This window comes from Hemiscyllium ocellatum, chromosome 17, assembly GCF_020745735.1.
Source record: "Hemiscyllium ocellatum isolate sHemOce1 chromosome 17, sHemOce1.pat.X.cur, whole genome shotgun sequence".
Taxonomy (NCBI): domain Eukaryota; kingdom Metazoa; phylum Chordata; class Chondrichthyes; order Orectolobiformes; family Hemiscylliidae; genus Hemiscyllium; species Hemiscyllium ocellatum.
Window position 1 is genome coordinate 1,945,145 of NC_083417.1, and position 23,802 is coordinate 1,968,946.

A 23,802-nucleotide genomic window follows, 5' to 3' on the forward strand; every position below is an offset into this window, starting at 1 on the left:
TCCATCATTGTTCTCCATCATTGTTCTCCATCATTGTTCTCCATCATTGTTCTCCATCATTGTTCTCCATCATGTTCTCCATGTCCCCTCTATCCAGGACTCTCAGAATTCTGTCATCTGATTTCTTCCCCCTTTCTCTACTTCATCAAGTGTAGACCCGGAGTCCTCAACTTGTCCTCGTACGGCAAGCTCTTCATCCCCAGCATCAATTTAGTAAACCTCCAACATTGCTCACAATAATAAGGATATAATTAGATTACTTACAGTGTGGAAACAGGCCCTTCGGCCCAACAAGTCCACACCGACCCGCCGAAGCGCAACCCACCCATACCCCTACATTTACCCCTTACCTAACACTACGGGCAATTTAGCATGGCCAATTCACCTGACCCGCACATCTTTGGACTGTGGGAGGAAACCGGAGCACCCGGAGGAAACCCACACAGACACGGGGAGAACGTGCAAACTCCACACAGTCAGTCGCCTGAGTCGGGAATTGAACCCGGGTGTCAGGCGCTGTGAGGCAGCAGTGCTAACCACTGTGCCACCGTGCCGCCCACAGAGTTCAGAGACAGATTCCAGATCATTCTCAGAAACATTTTGTGCTGCAAGTTGCTGCATTCTGGATTGCCCTACCTTCAAGATTAATGGAATTATCCTCGTTAGTAATTTTTAGATGAAAATTAGATAAATACTTGAGAAAGGGGTAGGTTCCAGGGCTCTGAGGAAGGAGCTGTGGAGAGTACAGACAGATTAGATCACTCACAAAGAATGATCTATTGGGATTGGTTGAGAGGTTTTTCAACGGAGTGGTGAAACTTTTCTCGTGGAAAAATTGCATGGTGAAGTGCTTAAGAAGAAGGACTTTTTCTATATTTTTCTACCTTTTATATTCTATGTTTTAGCTTATTTTTCTGTGTTTTAAGATGGTGCCTGAGAGTGATGACATTATTCTGGATCAGTGGTGCTGGAAGAGCACAGCAGTTCAGGCAGCATCCAAAGTGCAGTGACATCGACATTTCGGGCAAAAGCCCTTCATCATGGATGCTGCCTGAGCTGCTGTGCTCTTCCAGCACCACTGATCCAGAATCTGGTTTCCAGCATCTGCAATCATTGTTTTTAGCTCGTTGATTTTAACCCGACTGCGAATCCTCTTGCAAGTGATGACACTATACAACACTTTTCACTGAATATTGTAACAATACATGGTGATAAATAAATCAAATCAGACAAATCAAACTAACCTGAAATCTATCCTTTGTTTCTATGGGACCCCTGTCTTCTTTTGGCTGACCATAAGACCTAGGAGAGAAATTAGGCTATTCAGCCTATTGAATCTGCTCCACCATTCAATCATGGCTGATTTTTCAACCCCTTTCTTTTGCTTTCTTCCCATAACCTTTGATTCCCCCTATCATTAATCATTGTTTAGCAAAATGGGAAATGAATTGTACTTGGTGCACTGTTTACATTTTCCTGAGTTCTTGTAATAATTTGACTCTCACTGATTGACACTCTCTCTTCGATTTGCAGTAAACGTAAAGGATACTACTGGGGTAGTGTTAGTAAAGAAAAGGGATTGGTTTATTTGCAACCATTTATCCAGATTTTGAGCTTTTACACAATTTTGAAACCTACTGAACTTGATTTCTGGTTATTTTCCAGACAGGTAAAACAGAATGTGATGTATGTGTTATAAGATTTCAAGAGCTGTGATGGAAATTTCAATGAGTTCCAGTATGTCAAGCACCCCAGTCCGTGCTGGAGCTAATTCAGTCCCCAGTGGACATGTCATTGTGAATGAGAAATGGAGAGGTTCAGAACTCGTTCAAGGCTTTCAGGGTAAGTTGGTACAAGATAAGTCTTGGAGTAAAAAATGAGGTCTGCAGATGCTGGAGATCACAGCTGCAAATGTGTTGCTGGTCAAAGCACAGCAGGCCAGGCAGCATCTCAGGAATAGAGAATTCGACATTTCGAGCATAAGCCCTTCATCAGGGATAAGTCTTGTTCAACATCTTTGTGTTTCAAAATTCACCGGAGTGTTTGAGGTTGTGGGTTGACCTTGGAGAAATTTATAAAATCATGAGGGGCACAGATAGGATAAATAGACAAGGTCTTTTTCCAGGGTAGGGAAGTCTAAAACTAGATGGCATAGGTTTATGATGAGAGGGTAAAAATTTAAAAGGGACCTAAAGGATAGCTTTTGCACACAGAGAAGGTGGTTTCTGTATGGATTGAGCTGCCAGAGGTCATGGTGGAGGTGGGTACAATTACAACATTTACAAGTTATCTGGGTATATGAGTAGGAAGAGTTTCGAGGAATATAGACCAAATGCTGGCAAATGCGACTAGGTCAGATTGGGATGTTTGGTCAGTGCGGATGCGTTTTACTGAAGGGTCTGTTTCCATTCTGTATGGCGCTATGATTATAAATACTTTAGTCCAGTTTCTGGTTTCCTTTCATTTCATGTAATGTTGATGTCACTGACAAGGTGAACAGTTTTTGGATTAGTGGTGCTGGAAGAGCACAGCAGTTCAGGCAGCATCCAAAGTGCAGCGAAATCGACGTTTCAGGCAAAAGCCCTTCATCAGGAATAAAGGCAGTGAGCTCACAGCATGGAGAGATAAGCTAGAGGAGTTTTGCCCATCCCTAATTGTCCTTGAAGATAGTTGTTCGCTGAACTGTAATAGAGATCAGTGAAAGGTTGATCATGTTCTTTGTGGTCTGCAATCACAGTTAGATCAGGTAAGAGATTTCCCTGCCTGAAAGGCATTATTGAAATGGAGAGACTTTTATGATCATGGTTTCCTGACACCAGCTCTCAATTACAGATACATTGATTGAATTTAAATTTCACTAGCTACCATAGTGGAATTTGGGCCCATGAGCCCAGAGCATTAGTCTGGGTTTTTGGATTGCTAGTCCAGTGACATTATAAATGTGCCACAATATCAGCTAATGACCCATCACTATACAGCTACACTCAGGCAACCATCATAAATAACCTCTTGTGTGAGGTTTAGGGTCATGTATGGAATGAACTGCCAGAGGAAGTGGTGTAGACTAGTACAATTGCAGCATTTAAAAGGCATCTGGATGGGTATATGTATAGGAAGGGTTTGGAGATATGGGCTGGGTGCTGGCAGGTGGGACTAGATTCGGTTGGCATATCTGGTCGGCATGGATGAATTGGACCGAAGGGTCTGTTTCTGTGCTGTACATCTCTATGAATGGGACTGTAGCATTGCATTTTTTTCTGTCCTCTGGGAATTCCCTGTGCCACTCACATCACCTTTTGTTCCCTGCCATCTGGCTCTGTCCAGCTGTATGAGAATATTTCAGTGTTGCAATCTGACCTGTCTACCCGCAGCAAATTATCTCTAATCTTGACTTTGCTCTTCATCACAGCACTCTATCCCAGAAGTCCTTAACAATGTCTGGTTCAAACCTTTTCCTTATCCAGACACTCTTTCCTTTCCAGGGATAGTGTAGTTCAGTGTGATATTCAGCGCTACTCTCCACAGACCCTCTGGACCCCACAGATCATTTTGTGCTGTCAGATTATTGATTTGACATCAAGCTCTGAGTCAATATTTCCTCGACCAAATATTGAGGTGAAACTATCATTTCAATCCTTGACACATCTGCCAGTGTCTTCCCGTTGTTCTCTTTGGACCAAACAATGCTTGCTGGAATTTGAAATAAAGGGTGGGTAGATACACGTTTGGAACACTCTTTCACAAAGAGAAATGGTTGCTGGATCAGTTGTTCATAGAGTTGTAGAGATGTACAGCATGGAAACAGACCCTTCGGTCCAACCCATCCGTGCAGACCAGATATCCCAACCCAATCTAGTCCCAACTGCCAGCACCTGGCCCATGTCCCTTCACACCCTTCCTATTCATATACCCATCCAGGTGCCTTTTAAATGTTGCAATTGTATTTTAAATCAGATTATTTTTAAGCAAAGCTTTCAGGGAAATGGACCAAAGGTAGGAATGTGGAGTTGGGCTACTGATCAGTCACGATCTGATTGAATGGTGGATCAGACTGAAGGGACTGAATGACCTACTCCCACTCCTATGTTCCTAAGTTGACTCTCTTGAACATACAATAAACCTAACAAAATATATTGATTGTCAACAGATACTAATCAGCCACCTTTCTTCCCTCTGTTTGTGCTGTGTTCCCACCTGTCATTTACTCTTTACTCCCTCCTAACACCCTATCTCCTGCATACAAACCAACATTTTCCTAGCTTCCATCAGTTCTGAGGAAACATCACTGGATCCAAAATATTAACTTTGATTCCTCTTCACAGGTGCTGCCAGACCTGCTGAACTTTTCCAGCATTTTCTGTTTTTCTAATCAGCCATCCTCTGGATATACTTTCTTTGTAGGTCGGATTACAGTTATTTTTGAAGATGGTTTGGGTCTGGTTGATTTCCACATCTCCAAGCGTCTGTGTGTCTTGTATGTTTCTGAGGCAGACCTTGTGGCTGGAAGTGCATATAAAAGGAAGCTCGTCCGATTTCGAAATGTAAGTATGTGGGTGGGATCTTCCCTGTGCAGTGAAACTGATTGAGTTCAATTTAACTTCAGTTCCAAATTTCTCAAACCTATTTTTTTCTAAAAAAAAATATAACTTTTAAGTAGACATGGGTCAGTGGAGAAAATCTACCTGTTCCTTCCTTTGCCTGTTATCCTTGAATACCACATTGTGACCAGAAGATACTCAGCCTACACTCAGACCCTATTGATAAAAGTTTGGAGCCAGATATTATGCAAGATGGACCTTCCTGTTACTTTACACTCCGTTCAAAACAATGATGGAAATTCTGAGAGAGCACCATGATACTTATCTAATAGGCACCTGATGTGTCCCAGCACTCCACGCAAGTTCTGATACCAATATCATACCTTGCCTTGCAAACTGACCAGGCATTTCCAGCAGCTCGGGTGGTGCTGAAGGCTTGTGCAAGGTCACCCCATGTCAGTTCAGGCTGCAGTGGAAAAGTAAAAATTGACCACAACATGCCTGCACTGAGAAGCAGGAATAATCCCCAGTTGGGAACTCTGTGTTCCAGGGATTGCACCTGGAGTTACACAAGAACAGGAAGCATTCAACCTATCAACACTTTCATTTCTAAACTAGACCAATGCTGAAACCCCAACTCATTTTCTCTGAGCAAGTGTCATTGGACCCAAATATTAACTCTGATTTCATGCCACTGATGCTGCCAGACCTGCTGAGCTTTTCCAGCAACTTCAGTTTTTGTTTCTGATTTGCAGCCTCTGTAGTTTGTGCAGTTTCATTTCTCTAGGTCTCATTGTTATAACTCAAAAGAATGGATTCAATTAACCCTCCTTCCCAACCACCAAAGGATATCAGAGAGATGTGAGGCAAAGCCTTTTTAAGAAGCAAGTGGTAATGATCTGGAACTTGCTGTCTCCCAGGATGATAGAGGATGTGATCAATTGTTTCAAAAGGAAACTGAGTGGGCACTTCATGGAAATGAACCTGTAAGACTGTGGTGATAGAATGGAGATTTGGGACTGTATGGATTGCTGTACAGAAAGCTAGCATTGACTCACCGGATTATGTAAGACATATGGTATAGAAACCAGCCATTCTGCCCAATCAGTCCATGCTGGTGCTTATGCTCGATGCAAGCATCCTCCCAACTTTTCCCCATCTCAATCTATGATTGATGGAGAAGGTGGGCAGTATGGTCTGATTCTGTGTAGGTATGACATAATGTGGAGCTTAACAAAAATAGACAGCATCCCAAACAGTCTGGAGGAATTTATCATCAGTCATTTTAATTCGAGTATTGCTGAAAAAAGTCACCTTTTATAAAAGCTTTTTACCTTGCAAGGAGGGATTCTGGGTAATCCAAGATGGAGGACGGGAAAAATTTCTGGCTGTAAGAGCTGCTCCTTTCCTGAGGTATTTTAGGTGTTGGAGGTGATTTCCTTGAATTGCAGGAGCAGCAATTACTGTTTCATATGCTGTTGCATTGTTTTGGAACTTTGGGAAAAAAAAGTCAAAACAACAACAGTTTTAAAAGGGAGAAGAACAGACAAAGGAAGCACATCATGAGGTCAATGCAGGAGAGAGAGAGAGAAAGAAAGAAAGAACGAACCCACACTGCTAACTGACAGAGTTAGCAGTTACTGCCTTTGCTGTTGGACTCATGTATCGCTGGACATCAGAGTGCATCTGGGAAAATTAAAAAAGTGAAATTCATAACTGATCTTAGAGGAACTTGTTTGGAGAGGTCACAGCACAGAAGCAGATAAGTGGATTTTAAGTGTGGCCTTAAAATAAGTCTGCAGTAGTGAGTAGAGTGGGTTCTTTCTTGATTATATGTTTTATTAAGCTATGTCTCTTGATTGAACTTAAAAATATAAGCCATAAGTATTAATTTAACCTGGAGCAGTGTTTTGTAGAAGAATAAGACAGTGTTATGTTTTGGGTCGTAGATTGAAAGAAGTAAAATGTCCTTTAGTAGAGTGATATGTTGCTCTTGTCGGATGTGGGAGTTTCGGGAGTTTACGGGTTACTAAGGAATATATCTGCAATAAATGCCGTTGGTTGCAAATCCTATCAGATCAAATGGATCGATTGGAGAGGCAGGGAGAGGCAATGAGGAATTTACAAGAGCAAAGGGATGTGATGGATGGCAGTTATAGGAAGGTGGGAAAGTCACAGATACAGTCACAAAGATGGGTTAACTCTAGGAAAGGTAAGAGAGGTCGGCAGGTCATTTAGGAGTCTTCTGTGGCTATTCCCATTTCAAACAAGTATGCTGTTTTGGAAAATGTAGGTGATGATGGACATTTGAGGGTATGTAGCACGAGCAGCCAAGTTTCTGGTATTGAGACTGGCTCTAATGCAATGAGAGGTACGTCGGGTTCCAAGCGATCAATTGTGTTATGGGATTCTCTAGTCCGAGGTACAGACAGACGCATGAGAATTCCTAGGACCATGGCATTCCAACTGGAATTCTCTCAACAAACACATGGAGTTAGACCCCATCTACCACCCCCTGAGAAAATGAGCAGGAAGTGACTTCACCACAGGAAATGACATCATCAACCCAAACGTGTAAATAGAAACCAGGAGTTTTCAGCAGTGCTTCACTGAAATGTTACCCAGTAAGGTAATGAAACATCTGGAAATGAACCGTTCAGTGAGCAAACCTACATCCATAATTAAAAATCACACAACATCAGGTTATAGTCCAACAGGTTTAATTGGAAGCAATATAATTGGACTATAACCTGATGTTGTGTGATTTTTAACTGTGTACACCCCAGTCCAACACCAGCATCTCCAAACCATGACTACATCCGTAAGAAAGGGATGATCATCTTATTGGGATTGTGTTATTGGCCCCCCTAATAATCAGAGAGAAATTGAAAACAAATTTGTAAGGAGATCTCAGTTATCTGTAAAAATAATATGATGGTTATGGTAGAGGATTTTAACTTTCCAAACATCGACTGGGACTGCCATAGTGTTAAGGGTGTAGATGTAGAGGAATTTCAGTATGTACAAGAAAAATTTCTGATTCAGTATGTGGATGTACCTACTAGAGAAGGTGCAAAACTTGACTTACTCTTGGGAAATAAGGCAGGGCAGGTGACTGAGGTGTCAGTGGGGGGAGTACTTTGGGGCCGGTGATCATAATTCTATTAGTTTTAAAATAGTGATGGAAGAGGATAGATCAGATTTAAAAGTTGAAGTTTTAAATTGGAGAAAGGCCAATTTTTATGGTATTTAGCAAGAACTTTCAAAAGCTGATTGGGCATAGATGTTCACAGGTAATGGGACAACTGGAAAATGGGAAGCCTTCAGAAATGAGATAATGAGAGTCCAGAGAACTATATTCCTGTCAGGGTGAAAGGAAAGGCTGGTAGATATAGGGAATGCTGGGTGACTAAAGACATTGAGGGTTTCGTTAAGAGAAAGAAGGAAGCATATTGTCAGGTAAAGACAGGATAGATCAAGTGAATCCTTAGAGTATAAAGGCATTAGGAATATATTAAGAGGGAAATCAAGAGTGTAAAAAGGGGACATGAGATAGTTTTTGCAAATACAGTAAAGGAGAATCCAAAGAGTTTTTACAAATACATTAAGGACAAAATGGTAACTAGGGAGAGAATAGGGCCCCTCAATGATCAGCAAGGCGGCCTTTGTGTGGAGCTGCAGAAAATGGGGGAGATACTAAATGAGTATTTTGCATCAGTGTTTACTGTGGAAAAGGACATGGAAGGTATAGACTGTAGGGAAATGCATGGTGACATCTTGAAAAATGTCCATATTATAGAGAAGGAAGTGCTAGATGTCTTGAAATGGATAAAAGTGGATAAATCCACAGGACTTGATCCAGTATATCCTAGAACTCTGTGGAAAGCTAGGGAAGTGATTGTGGGGCCTCTTACTGAGATATTTATATCATCGATAGTCACAGGTGAGATGCCAGAAGACTGGAGGTTGGCTAACATGGTGCCACTGTTTAAGAAAGGTGGTAAGGACAAGCCAGGGAACTATAGACCGATGATTCTGATGTCGGTGGTGGGCAAGTTGTTGGAGGGAATCCTGAGAGACAGGATGTACATGTATTTGGAAAGGCAAGAACTGATTAGGAATAGTCAACATGGCTTTGTGCGTGGGAAATCATGTCTCTCAAACTTGATTGAGTTTTTTGAAGAACTAACAAAGAGGATTGATGTGGGCAGAGCAGTAGATGTGATCTATATGGACTTCAGTAAGGCATTTGACAAGGTTCCCCATCGGAGACTGGTGAGCAAGGTTAGATCTCATGGAATACAGGGAGAACTAGCCATTTGGATACAGAACTGGCTCAAAGGTAGAAGACAGAGGGTGTCAGTGGAGGGTTGCTATTCAGACTGGAGGCCTGTGACCAGTGGAGTGCCATAAGGATCCGTGCTGGGTCCTCTACTTTTTGTCATTTAGATAAATGATTTGGATGTGAGCATAAGAGGTACAGTTAGTAAGTTTGCAGATGACACCAAAATCGGAGGTGTAGTGGTTAGCAAAAAACCTCAGATTACAATGGGATCTTGATCAGATGGGCTGAGAAGTGGCAAATGGAGTTTAATTTAGAATTAATTTTGGGAAAGCAAATCTTAGCAGGACTTATACACTTAATGGTAAGGTCCTAGGGAATGTTGCTGAACAAAGAGACCTTGGAGTGCAAGTTCATAGCTCCTTGAAAGTGGAGTTGCAGGTAGACAGGATAGTGAAGAAGGCATTTGGTATTCTTTCCTTTATTGGTCAGTGTATTGAGTTCAGGACTTAGGAGGTCATGTTGTGGCTGTACAGGACATTGGTTAGGCCACTGTTGGAATATTGCGTGCAATTCTGGTCTCCTTCCTATCAGAAGGATGTTGTGAAACTTGAAAGGGTTCAGAAAAGATTGACAAGGATGTTGCCAGGGCTGGAGGAATTGAGCTATAGGGAGAGGCTGAACAAGCTGGGACTGTTTTCCCTGGAGCGTCGGAGGCTGAGGGGTGACCTTATAGAGCTTTATAAAATCATGAGGAGCATGGATAGGATAAATAGACAAAGTCTTTTCCCTGGGATGGGGAGTCCAGAACTAGAGGTCATAGGTTTAGGGTGAGAGGGGAAAGATATAAAAGAAGCCTAAGGGGCAACTTTTTCATGCAGAGGGTGGTACGTGTATGGAATGAGCTGCCAGAGGATGTGGTGGAGGCTGGTACAATTACAACATTTAAAAGGCTGGATGACTATATGAATAGGAAGGGTTTGGACGGATATGGGCCAGTGCTGGTAGGTGGGACTAGATTGCGTTGGGATATCTAGACGGCATGGACGGGTTGGACCTAAGGGTCTGTTTCCGTGCTGTACATCTCTATGACTAATACAAATTCAAGAGGAATGATATCAGTTATACTTGTGAGAAGAGAGTCCTGATTGATTAGCAAGTTGGACTCTGATTGGTATTGGCAATACATTCTCCTCTCAATAATCTAAATGTTTAGCTTTACTGTGAATTGGCATTCTTGCAAATTGTCCTGATTGAGTGAAAGGGAAAACTTTTCAACAAAATGTCTGATTTCAGCAATTCGCAGTGTCTGTACTACCAAATGACTGTTTTTAATTCACTGAAATCCTCCTGTATCCAGGCCAACACTACTCCCTCAGTCGACATCTGTAAAACTTATTGATCTTAATGTGGGCTGTGGAACTCCCCTGGTCTAGAATGGCTACTACATTCACAACTTTATGAAATGTTATGAAACTGAAACCAACATTGAGGGTGTATTTGAACTGCAAGGATTAGATTTTCATTGTTTAGAGTTTCCAGAATTTGGAGAGGCTGATACCCACCTGGCCAGCAATGGCTCCTTTGCTGGAAAATACATTGATATCCCTTTGGCCCATCCAGGTCTATGAAGCTTTAGCTGAGACTGCACTGTTCTGCTTCCCCTCCATCCTGTTAAGTGGCTGATTGTCTGGTAACAAGTTCAAATTCTCGCTACTCTCTTGGGAAAAAAATTCTTCTGAATTCCCAGTTTAATTATTTGGTGATCGTTGATTAATGGCTTCTGTGTCAACTCTATCAAAGCTTTTCATCACTTTTAAAAAAAAAATCAGATCACCTTTCAACGTTTCCTTTTCAAGAAAAAGCTAGACTGTCCTTTATTTCACGATAGGTACACCCTTGCAGTTCTGATATCGTCCTCATAAATAGATCTATATCCTCACCAGTGCCTCTATCCATTTTCAAGAAATGGTGACCAGATCAGTACATGCTCCACCAATTGCAGATGAACCAAAGTTCGGTACAATTTCACCTCATTTCCCTCCTATTCAATTTAAATCAATTAGAATTTCACTTGGTGACATGTGAATTACCTGTTCTGCTGTAATAAGTGATGGCAGGATGATGGACTGCTGTTATCGACAGCAATCCATATCATCACCCTGCTACTAGAGAATTAGTTCTATAGAGGTTAGTGGCTGCAAGAGAGAGAGGATATTGGAGAGGCAGAATGTGAAAATAAAAATGGTTTTTGAATATCTAAAGGATCAATTCAAAGGATGATGCTCAGAGGGAGAGGTCCTTCATTATTTGAAGGCTATATGGTCTGTTAATTTTGTCAATATTTTTATCGGCATCTATTATCTTTAACTCTAGGCAAGTACTTTAAATGGAATCGTTGTGGTGGAAAAAAGCCCACTGAGTGAGCAGTACTTCCCTGCAGTGCAAAGGTTTGTGGTGTTAGAGCTGGGAATGACTGTGTTGCCTGTGGCCAACCAGACGGAGGCCTCACATCTCATCGCCCAGTTGGTAAGAACTGCCTGCCATGTTATTCTAATGCCTTCCTTCAATTCCAGTCTCCCTTCTTCGTCCCTATCCTGTTTATCCTCGCCATTCTAGTTTGTGTCTTCTGTTGCCTGGGCCGAAGATTCTTAATAGGAGAAAGTAGGACTGCAGATGCTGGACGGTCAGAGTTGAAAAGTGTTTTCTTAATGAGGGTGTTGTCCTTGTGAACATCAGGAGGTTCAATGTGTGCTCGTACAAGTAGCTACTCTAGTCTAATGTCTCAGAGTACTCTGCTGTTAGATGGACCAGAGCAAGTGAAGCAGTGTGTAGTCTGTTGTCTTTGCTGCCAAAGCACAGCAGATCCTGATGATGGGCTTATGCCCAAAACGTTGACTCTCCTGCTTCTCGGATGCCTGCTGGCCTGATGTGCTTTTCCAGCACCACACTTTTCAACCCAGACTCTTAATTCCATCCGCAAATGTGTTGCTGGTCAAAGCACAGCAGGCCAGGCAGCATCTCAGGAATAGAGAATTCGACGTTTCGAGCATAAGCCCTTCATCAGGATGAAGGGCTTATGCTCGAAACGTCGAATTCTCTATTCCTGAGATGCTGCCTGGCCTGTTGTGCTTTGACCAGCAAAACATTTGCAGCTGTGATCTCCAGCATCTGCAGACCTCATTTTTTACTCTTAATTCCATCCCTCAACCTCTCTCTCTCAAACTCTCTTTCCACTTTTTTTTAAGACATTCCTGAAAAGCTCTTCAGCCAGCCTTTTGGTTGCCTCCCCTAATATTTCTTAAGAGTTATGAAATACTCAGCAGATTTTGGACAGGGAGCACAAATTAAAATTTCCTTTCTTTTTAGGATTCACGGGATGTGGGTGTGTCATTAGTGCCTTAGCCTAATTTTCTTTGACAAATCAACAAACTCTCTAGAATCAGTTCAAAATGTAACTGTTTTTCAGCAAGGAGAGAGAGAGAGACAGAGAGGGGAGATCGGTGATAGTGGAAATGAGAGTAAAATGATGGCAGGATGATGGTGCAGCAGTCATTTTGTCATGTTTCTTTACTTATTCTATGATATTCTCTTTTGACTCGCATCATCGCACTCAAGTGAAACAGATTAACTGTAACTTGTTGCTGTAATTTATTTCATGGGAGCTTGCTGTGTACAGATTGTCTATTGTGTTGTCCACGTTTTGACAGGAATGACCTCATTGTCAAACAAATCTATGCCACACTAACATGGAAACAGTTTGCTATCGAGTTAACAGTCCAGTCGACATTCAGCTACCACACTGTGAATGGTTGTGGTGCCACCAGAACTGATCTCTCCAGCATGTGTTCAGTTGTGTGGTGATGGTCTAACATTTGCACCCACTGTCACAAATTTGAGCTGTTTCTCATGTCCTCTTGTGCAGCAAGTGGTCACGTTATCCCCTCAGGTTGAGAGTTGGATTTTCCGTGAAAGATTAAAATCTTGGACATAACTGCTTTGGCCAGTTTCAAGGTTGGGGTCAGGGATGTTTGTAGTCAGCCTGGAGCTGGGTCATTGTGAGTGGGGCTGTCCTCAGTTTGTGGAGTGTGCTGTGTGGCTCAGCGGCTAGGTTTTGAGGTTCTGTGTCGATAGCAGTGCATCGTCAGCTGACAGTCAATGGTGTTTTCTTAATGAAGATGTTTTCCTTGTGAACATCAGGAGGTTCAATGTGTACTCGTACAAGTAGCTACTCTAGTCTAATGTCTCAGAGTACTCTGCTGTTAGATAGACCAGAGCAAGTGAAGCTGTGTGTAGTCTGTTGTCTTTGCTGCCAAAGTGGTTTCCATCTGAGATTCAATCTCATCTTGACCTTCACTCCAATGGCCTGGAGGTGTTGGCATTCATTCAATGTTTGGTTAAGATGCCAAAATATTTTTTAGATTTAGGTTTTATTGTCTTGTGAATTCAAATACAGGAGTACAATGAAGAGTGTACAAGGTCACCATTCTCCAGGGTACATCTTAGTGTACAAAAAAACAGGATTAAAAACAGAAGCAAAAATTAAAGAACAGCCAAAAGAAAATGTACAAAACAATTGCCCATCATGGGTCCTCACTGCCAGAAAAACGAAGTCCATCCCTCTTTTTTGATCTTGGGTCATGAGTGAGTGGTCAGCAGAGAACGAGACAATTAAATTCCCCTTTAAGTTGTTCAAGTGGAATGCTGGAACAACAATTTCTGTTGTGTTTAACAGTGTGGTAAAGGAACAATGATTGAGGATAAAGAGGGTTATGCTGGTTGAGTTAGCCAAGGATGGATGAGAGAAGGTTTATGTTGAGATGAGTGGCTGGGCTGAATCACCTGTTTTGGGTCAAACATTTAGATGCCCTGAGGACACAAGGGTTACAAAAGAAATGAGAGTTCTTTCATTCTAGTCCATCTGTTTAGAACAATTGCTGTCAATCGTTTGTGAACTAACCCCACCCACTGTTTTCTTGCAGATTCACGAGGAGAGTAAGGAGCAGGGGCGCAATCCCTTCCAGCGCAGGGCACACTCTCATTTGTGTGATGCTAGGATCCTGGCCAGCATCCAGCAGATCCCTGGAGTCGGGAAAGTCAAAGCCATGAGTCTGCTGCAACACTTCCCCAGTATTCAGCAACTCAGTGTTGCCAGTACCCAGGAGCTGGAAGCCGTAGTAGGACAGGCACTGGCTCAGCAGATCACTTGGTTCTTCTCACCACCAAACTGATGCCTGGGCTTTATAGATCATCAAAGTCAGTGATTTACTCAAGAGCTGCCTCATGGTGGAGCTGCTGTCACTGCCAGGTGTGAACCAACTCACTATCCAATACTCCAGGTTGATCAGCATCACAGGAAGCTGCTGCAGGAGAACTTCCTGCAACATCCTGTAAGTAATCATTTCAGTGATGCTCCTGGCTCGGAATTAACATCTAACTTGGATTAGAGAATGGTGAACTCCGGAACTAATGTGGAGAATACTCTCCAGTCTAGACCAGTTCTGTCTGCTGCAGTGATCAGTGTTTTTAGAGATAAGGGGTTGTGGCCTGGGAGAGATGTTAAGAGTGTGTTGACTGGGAAATGCATTTTGTGCAAAAGATTCTCAAATTAAAAATACTTCCAATGTCTCTCACTCTGTTATTGTGGATAAAACTCCATCAGGTCAGATACAATTAAACTGGAGTCTGCAGCTTTCTTTCAGACACTCTTTGCTTCAAAACTCAGTTTTCCTTGTCTTGCTGTAACTGTTAAGAGCAGTTAAATATCTTGATAGGGCGATGGTGATGTAGCAGTGATGTCACTGGCCAAGTATGACAGAGGTGAAAATGTGTTGCTGGAAAAGCACAGCAGGTCAGGCAGCATCCAAGGAACAGGAAATTCAACATTTCGGGCATAAGCCCTTCATCAGGAATGAAGGGCTTATGCCCGAAACGTCGAATTTCCTGTTCCTTGGATGCTGCCTGACCTGCTGTGCTTTTCCAGCAACACATTTTCAGCTCTGATCTCCAGCATCTGCAGACCTCACTTTCTCCTCCAAGTATGACAGAGGCCCAGGCTAAAGCTCCAGGAACACGTGGCAATTGGTGCAGCTTGAATCATTCTGCAATTGAAAGCTAGTCTCAGTCATGGTCACCATGGAACCATAGTCAATTAGACTGTGTTTATAAACTCACCTGGAGTCCTGCCATCCTCAACCACTCTGGTTGACTCAAGTGCCCCCTGAAGCAGCTGGACAAACCACTCTGTCCAAGGGCAATTAGGATGGGTAATAAACGCTGCTCTGTCATTCACTTCATGAAAGAAGCATTTTTAAAAGTGAATAGAATACTGCCTAGAAGGTAAACTAGTAAAACTTGCAAATGACACATTGAGTTGTTATAAGAGAGAGGAGTAAAATTAGGCCATTCTGCCCATCGAGTCTGTTCTGCCATTTGAACAGGGTGGATATGTTTCTCAACTCTATTCTCCTGCCTTCTCCCGAGAACCTCTGATCCCTTTACTAATCAAGGCCTAGTAGTATTATTGCTAGACTATTAATCCAGAAACCCAGATAAGTGTTCTGGGGTCCTAGGTTTGAATCCTGCCATGGCAGATTATGTAATTTGAATCAACAAAAATCTAGAATTAAAAGTCTAATGATGACTAGGAACCCAATTGTCAGTTGGAAAAAACACATCTGGTTCACTAATGCCCTTTAGCGAATAAGACTACTGTCCTGGCCTCTGACTCCAGCCCCACCGATGGGCAATGAACACTAGTCTAGCCAGCAACACCCACATCTCATGAATGAAACAACCTTTTAAAGAAAGAACTAATCTGTCAGTCTTAAAAACATTCAATGACATAGTTGGTAAGGCCTTCTATGGCCAGGAGTCTCAGTGACCACCATCTGTACCTAGTCAGTATATTCGTTTCCAAATGTTCTGATTTACTGGTTTTATTTCCTCTGTTGTAAGACAGGCAAGAAAAGGATCAGGCAGATTTCTCACACTTAGCAAAATATTGCTAACAAACAGGAGCTATTCAGGGAGAGAGGCAGAATTAATACTGGAGATGAGAAATAGATGCAGCTTCCTTGGTTTGTTTTACTGATTATGAAACCACTGCAAAACCTTGTATAATTAAGCCCACTTATTTTAATTCTTTCACCATTAGATCCTAATGTTATTGATCACAATCATCTTTATAGCTACAGGGATAAAACATACATGTCAGCAAGTGATTAAATCTAGGTCTTTCCAATCTAGAGGATAGAGGTGGGGCTGACCATGGCCTGGGTTCAAAGCTGGGCTATCTGTTTCCATTACTTCCTGAGAGAATCTGGTCACTAAACGGACCATGAAGTGGCTGAAAGTTTCTGGAGATTAGTGTTTGCTGGGCTTCCTCTAGTGTAGTCCTGTTAAATGCTCCAACTCCCCTTCCAAGTTGCAGATTGCTATCAGCTTCTGGACTAATGTCTCTCCTGCTCTATGGCAGTTACTCAAACCTCTTGTGAACCCAGCAAATCAGAACTTTCCAGTCTAACTAATATATAACAGAGGTGCCGGTATTAGACTGGGGTAGACAAGGTCAGAAGTCACATGACACCAGGTTATAGTCCAAAAAGTTATTTGAAATCACAAGCTTGAGTAGCACTCAAAGCTGGTGACTTCAAATAAACCGGTTGGGCTAGAACCTGCTTCATGTGACTTTGACCCTAAGTAACATGAAGAGTAGGGTCTGAGTTATTGCCTGAGGCTGCAGCCCCCTCACGGTTCCTCTGGAGTCTGGTTGCTACCGATTGTCATTCTGGTCACAAGTCAAGAAATTCAGGCAAGCAGTTTTACACTTAATTTGATCTTTAATTTCTACACATTACATCTGTACAATGAGATTTTTAAAAATCACAACATAAATAATCCAATTACAAAACAATGGCTGGAAGACTGAGTTGCAGAAGTGTGTCTCTGTGTTGTACAAGGTATAATTGCTGTACCAACCGGACAGAGTTCCAATAGAAATGGCATCCTTGTGAGCAGTACCAGTTTGTCATGGACAGCAGTAATAATCTTCATTTGGAAGAGCTACTTACTACCACCTCATTTCATAGGCAGTAGCACTTCTGTTTAACCAGGTAGAAAGTGCCATTCCAGGGGGGATAGATCCTATCCTACAGGGTGACATGGTCAGATCGGACTTCCCCATCCCACAGTACAGGCAAAGTGGGACAGGAGGGGCAAAGCTCAGTGGGAAGATATAATCAAGATGTGTCAGATTTTCTGTTAAATATAGGACAAACTCTGTACAAAACAATGTATAAATACTTCCTGAAGTTAAACCCACATAGACCCGAGTAAAATATAGTTAAAGATACGTACCCAAAAATAAATCAGACTTTGTTTTAGATTTATATTCTAATTAAATTAAGGCACAATTTTCATTTGAGTATCAAACAGTAATATTTTAAATCTACCCTGTAGATAGTATTTATAAACTAACAAAGCATTGTATTGGCCATACAACCTCAGCAATCCAAAACACTTGAATCTCTTTTTAAATGGAATTAGCTGCTTGTTCATTCTTCAAAAGACTTTAATTTGATAGAGGGGATGTCAATTTATCTTGGCCCTTTGGAGACCATTTCTGGGATTTGCACCAAGCAGGAGGTTAATTGACCAATGACCAGAACTTCTGTCTACTGAGTAGAGTGCGTTAGCAAAGTGTCCTGCCCTCTCTTTTCCTCATTTATCAATCCTATAATGTCATCTGGAAGCTTCAGACAGGGTGCAGCAGCATGCAAGAGAAACACAAACATGCAAGAACTAGGACACCTCTGTTACATTGGATGGCAGAGATAGAGGTTCATTCTGGGAAGAAAGTAATCATTTGTTGAAATGTGTATGAGGGTTACACTTTTGGTCACTCAAACTCAGTGAGCTGCATAGCAAGAGTTGGGATTAAGGCAGCTGAACATCAAGCAGGAGACATACTGCATCTGATAGGAGGACACTTTGTGGGAGTAAAATGGTGCTTGTCCAGACAATGATTCTTGAAGCCTTCATTTTCTGGCTTCTGGTGCAAGTGAGAGCAGAGGCTGGGTAGGATGTCTACATTGTGTTAGGGGTTAGAATCAGGAGTCCAGTCATAGGCAGGGTCCCTCAGTACAGGCAGCTCCCATCTAACGTCTCTCTGTTGGAAACTTGCTGGGGACGATCATCTACTGCTGAGGGAAGGCTGACTGTACTTGCTGTCTTCTTTGTGTTCTTACCACCCCAGTTGAGGAATGACAGTTTCTTCACCACTTTCTTGCCTTTCCTGCTCTTTGCATCATCCAGAGTCAGGCACGTCAATGAATAGGTTTTGGGTAATCCTCCACTGTACGTCGCACACTTGGGCTGAGATCACAAATGAACAAATTAGCAAAGTGTCCAAAAATTGCTAAAACCGATCACGATACTGTCTGTGCTTGAAAGACACTATTGGCTTTTCCATTGGCTAAAACAAACTAGTTTTCTGCATAATTAGCGAGTGTCTGATGAAACAGGGGTAAGTCACAGAGTTACAAACTCACAACTGGATTTAGAGGAAAACTGAACATTCCCTGCTTTCACATAGTCAGAGTCATACAGCATAGAAACAGACCCAACGCTCCAACTCATCCACAACGACCAGACATCCGAATCTGATATAGTCCTGTTTGCTAGCATTTGACCCATATCCCTCTTCCATCCAGATGTCTTTTAAAATGTTATAATTGTACCGGCCTCCATCACCACCTCTGGTAGCTTATGCCATACACACACCACCCTCTGTGAAAATGTTCCCTCTCGGGTCCCGTTTAAATCTTTCCCAGAAGACATAGGAGCTGAAATTAGGCCATTCAGCCCATAGAGTCTGCTCCACCATTCAATCATGGCTGATCAGTTTCTCAACCCATTCTCTTGCTTTCCCCCCTTGACAATCAAGAACCTATCTCTGTCTAAAATATCCTCAATGACCTGGCCTTCCCCTAACCTTAAACCTATGGCCTCGAATTTTGGATTCCCTTACCCTAGGATTAGAGGACTCTTTCCCCTCGCCTTTTTGCCATGGTTTGTAATCCCTGCAGGTGAATATTTGTATTTATTAGCTACAGCAGAAAATAGTGTCCCTCTAATGAATTGGATATTTTGACAGTAGAAGCTCCTTTGACTAACAGAGAGAAGTGTTGGAGAAGTCGTTGGTCAAATAATTAAAGTTGAGGAGAAAGAGCCCAGTAACCACCAGCAAAACATCCTGGTGAGAGGACAGCACCAACTGAGCTCCCAGTGGTCTGCTTGGAGATTCCAGAAACCACTCAAACCAATACAAGGCATCTTCAGTTCCAGGCCCCATCAGGCAATGTACACAGCAAGTATAATGATGTTACATCTGAACAGAAATTAGTCATTGATCATAAACCCCTGTAAACAGAAATACAGTTTTAACATTTCCCTCCTTGGGACAATATTTCCAATGTTGCTGCTCATTTTCTTTAAAGAAAGTTTGTTTCTTGGAATAAATAAATGGAAATACTTTGCTGAATTTCAACACCAATTATACTACAGGCAATGAGCTGGTTGGAGGTTATAGGGAACACGAGCCTGGCCATAGGAGTTTATCGCCAGAGGAATAATTATATTTTTCTCAACCTGTCCTATCTATAATCAGCAATCATCGCGTTAACACCCAAACTGTGGTTTTGATGGAATCCTTGATCCCAAAGTTTTTATTGACAGGAGGCTAAGCGGGGCAGCTGAGGACATGTTCACCTGATCCCTGTAACACTGTAAGTAAAAAATGAGGTCTGCAGATGCTGGAGATCACAGCTGCAAATGTGTTGCTGGTCAAAGCACAGCAGGTTAGGCAGCATCTCAGGAATAGAGAATTCGACGTTTCGAGCATAAGCCCATACACTGTAACCACATCTCAAACTCATTTGCATTACACTTGGGAAAACACTGGCACAGAATCAGGGTCAGGAGTTGAGCTGAGACGGAGATCACAAAAGGCAGTGCCAACCCTATTTCCATTCCAGTCTTAAACCAGCCACCCCCTCACCAGCTGCACATTGTCACCCAGTGTTGTCTAGGCAATCAGACCAGGCCAGCTGACAGAGGAGAAACCAAATGTTCCCTCCCCAGTCAGCAAAACAGCACCACAGTAAGACTAAATTTGCAGTGGAATAAAAACGAACGGTGGGGGGGGGGGGGGGGGGGGGGAAACTCGCTAGCACTGGGCTGTGCTGGACATGGTGGGGGGGGGGGGGGGGTAAGGTTTGCACCACTGGCCATCTACATTCTCCTCCAAATCATTTACACTTCTGTCACACACAACAGAGGACCCAGCACCGTGCCTCGGAGGGGGGCCCCCGACACAGGCCACACTGCACTGTGCCCCGGAGGGCTATTGCTCATGATCCATCGAGTTGCTGATCAATGGGCTAGATTGCCCCTTTAGCTCATTTGCCCCTTATGCTTGTCTCACCAACAGACCAGCATTGCATCAACCACAGTAGTACCCTTCCCTAACAGCACCAGGGGTGATCCTACACCCCAAAGACAGATAATCCCTATCACCTTCTCCAGACAGGCAATAATGCCAACATCCCACGGAGTAATTAATAAATACTCAGAGTCAGAGATGTACAGCATGGAAACAGACTCTTCGGTCCAACCCATCCATGCTGACCAGATATCCCAACCTAATCTACTCCCACCTGCCAGCACCCGGCCCATATCCCTCCAAACACTTCCTAGTCATATACCCATCCAAATGCCTTTTAAATGTTGCAATTGTACCAGCCTCCACCACTTCCTCTGGCAGGTCATTCCATACACGTACCACCCGCTGCATGAAAAAGTTGCCCCTTAGGTCTTTTACATCTTTGCCCTCTCACCCTAAACCTATTCCCTCCAGTTCTGGACTCCCCACCCCAAGGAAAAGACTGTCTATTTATTCTATCCATGCCCCTCAATTTTGTAAATCTCTTAATACCTTCCCTGGATGTATTTCCAGAAATATCCTCCCTCAGTACAGCTGTAAAGCTATCCCTTATCAAAATCACCACTCCCCCTCCTCTCTTGCCTCCCTTTTGACCCTTCCTGTAGTGTTTGTATCCTGGAACATTAAGCTGCCCATTCCTGAGCCATGTTTCTGTAATTGCTATAATATCCCATTCCCATGTTCCTAACCATGCCCCAAGTTCATCTGCCTTTCCTATTAAGCCCCTTGCATTTAAATAGATGCAGTTTAATTTATCAGTCCTACCTTGTTCTCTACTTTGTCCCTGCCTGCCCTGACTGTTTGACTCGCTTCTGTTCTCAATTGTACCAGTCTCAGATTGATCTCTTTCCTCACTATCTCCCTGGGTCCCCCCTCCCCCCCGCCTTACTAGTTTAAATCCTCTTGAGCAGCTCTAGCAAATCTCCCTGCCAGTATATTAGTCCCCTTCCAATTTAGGAGCAATCCGTCTTTGTACAACTCATTTCTACCCCAAAAGAGATTCCAATGATCCAAAAATGTGAATCCTTCTCCCATACACCAGTTCCTCAGCCATGCATTCATCTGCTCTGTCCTCCTATTCCGCCCTCATTAGCTCATTGAACTGGGAGTAATCCAGATATTACTACTCTTGAGAACCTTCTTTTTAAATTCCTGCCTAACTCTCTAATCTCCCTTCAGAATCTCAACCCTCTCTCTTCCTATGGTGTTGGTTCCAATGTGGACAATGACCTCCTGCTGGCCCCTCTCCCCCGTGAGAACATTCTGCAGCCTCAGATATCCTTGATCCTGGCACCAGGGAAGCAACACACTATTTGGACTTTTCGCTGCTGGCCACAGAAATGTCTGTCTGTACCTCAGACTAGAGAATCCCCCTAACACAATTGATCTCTTGGAACCAGACATACTCCTTGTTGCATTAGAGCCAGTCTCAATACCAGAAACTTGGCTGTTCATGCTTAGTTCCCCTGAGAATCCATCACCCCTACATTTTCCAAAACAGCATACTTGTTTGAAATGGGGATAGCCACAGAAGACTTTTGCCCTAGCTGCCTACCTCTCTTACCTTTCTTGGAGTTAACCCATCTATATGACTGTATCTGCGACTTTTCCCCCTTCCTATAACTGCCATCCATCACATACTGTTGCTTTGTAAATTCCTCATTGCTTCTAAATGTCTCTCCAACCAATCTATTCGATCTGATAGGATTCTCAATCGCAGTATTTACTGCTGATATAATCTGTAGTAACCTGTAAACTTTCCTTAAACTCCCACATCTGACAAGAAGCACATATCATTCTAAAGGCCATTTTTGCTCCTTCACAATCTACAGACCCAGAAAATAACAGTCTTATTCCTCTACAAAACACTGCCCCAAGTTAAAATAAGCTATAACTATTAATTTAAGTTTAATCAAGAGACATATCTCAAAAAACATAATCAAGAACGAACCCACTCTGCTCACTACTGCAGACTTTCCGTAGGCCACACTTAACACTATACACTTATCCGTTTCTGTGCTGTGACCTTCACCCAAACAGGTTCCTCCAAGATCATTTATGAATTTCACTGTTAATTTTCCCAGACACACTCCAATGTCCAGTGATACATGAATTCAAACAGCAAAGGCAGTAACAGTGCAGGTTCATTGGTGTCAGTTTCTTTCTCTCTCTCTCTCCTGCACTGACCTCCCCATGTGCTTCCTTTGTCTGTACTTCTCCCTTCTTAAAACTGCTGTTGTTTTGACATTTTTTCCTCCAAAGTTCAAAAACAATGCAATAGCATATGAAACAATAATTGCTGCTCCTAGAATTCAAGGAAATCACCTCCAGCACCTAAAATACCTCAGGAAAGGAGCAGCTGTTACAGCCAGACATTTTTCCCATGCTCCGTTCCATTTTCATTGTTGGAGTTGGGGGCCTGCATGGTTGACAAAGAGAGGAAAAAGGGGTGACAAGGAACTCAGCTCATTTGAGGTGCCCAAGAGGTGATTTCAAAGTGAAGAGGGTTATAGATGAGATATTGATCCAAGCCTGTAGTTCAATCATGTCTCACTTCCCTTTTCCTCAATCCCATAGGAAACAGTTACACTACACTCACTAACCAGCTTGTTAGTTACACTGCACAAGTATACCAGAGAGAATCAGCCTCAAACAGATCATGGCCAAGTCAGAGAAGAGTAATGAGGAGTGAGGACCAAGTCAGGATTTCTAGTCTCAGGATCGACTTAAACAGAAAACTTTACTGAGGTAAAACCAGCCAGCGAGAGGCATGGCACCTGCTCTGCCGAACAGTATGGAACAAAACAAACCAACACTGCCAGTGTGTAACAACGGCATTAGATTTGCTCATCCCTGTACAATATTCCTACACTGTCCCAGCAGAATCTGTGAATGTCCCACAGTCACTCACCAGCTGTGCAGTCTCCAGGCCCTGAGGGCTGATGACCTGAATGTCTAATCCATTTTCAGGCATTTCCTTCAGCATTTGAATCACTTCACTCACCGAGCTCCATTTACAGTCCTTTCCTGCAACAGACACAATGATATCTCCATCCTTTAGGCCTGACCGCTAAAAACAGAAAGAGAGACAGAGTCAGAACTCCTTCACAAACTACTGACTGATCCATTAAGCTGCTCACACTGGGGAGATTCAAGCTGGCGATGATCCAGTAGGTCTGCCCTGCCGAGCTCTGCACCAGAACCCAGACAAACTGGTGCACTCACCCTCTCTCTATTACCCACTGTGGTAGAAATGGTTCGTTTTTGACCCCGAGAATTGCTGTGTGTTAGTTTAAAATAGTAATGAGAAAATTCACTCAAGGGAAGGCACTGTGAGGATTGCAACAAGCAGGGCAGTCCCCTGCAGTACAGGGCACATCCACGGCCACAGCGTCAGCCCCTGTGAATGCTCCGAGAGAAGATCGATTCAGCAATGGAGGAAACACTGACCAGGCTGGAACAGATCTCAGTCATGCTGC

At 42.9% G+C, this 23,802-nt stretch overlaps 2 protein-coding genes across 3 annotated transcripts in view; one reads left to right on the plus strand and one right to left on the minus strand.

The window, feature by feature from the left end:
* Positions 1-14,448, plus strand: part of LOC132823847 (uncharacterized protein KIAA0513-like) — a 119,621-nt gene extending 105,173 nt beyond the window's left edge. The window contains exons 2-5 of one of the 2 annotated variants that reach the window (XM_060837908.1): positions 1,666-1,842; positions 4,402-4,541; positions 11,197-11,349; positions 13,803-14,448. In XM_060837908.1, the coding sequence (XP_060693891.1) occupies positions 1,689-1,842; positions 4,402-4,541; positions 11,197-11,349; positions 13,803-14,051 (696 nt within the window). In that variant the 5' untranslated portion in view covers positions 1,666-1,688 and the 3' untranslated portion in view covers positions 14,052-14,448. The remainder of the gene's footprint in view (positions 1-1,665; positions 1,843-4,401; positions 4,542-11,196; positions 11,350-13,802) is intronic. The other variant, XM_060837909.1, reaches the window with a different exon arrangement.
* A 2,193-nt stretch (positions 14,449-16,641) lies between these two features.
* rhpn2 (rhophilin, Rho GTPase binding protein 2) overlaps positions 16,642-23,802 on the minus strand; it is a 59,675-nt gene continuing 52,514 nt past the window's right edge. Inside the window, exons 14-15 of the mRNA XM_060837911.1 lie at positions 23,235-23,393; positions 16,642-18,195 (exon numbers count right to left, since the gene is read on the minus strand). Of these exons, the coding sequence (XP_060693894.1) occupies positions 17,959-18,195; positions 23,235-23,393 (396 nt within the window). The 3' untranslated portion in view covers positions 16,642-17,958. The remainder of the gene's footprint in view (positions 18,196-23,234; positions 23,394-23,802) is intronic.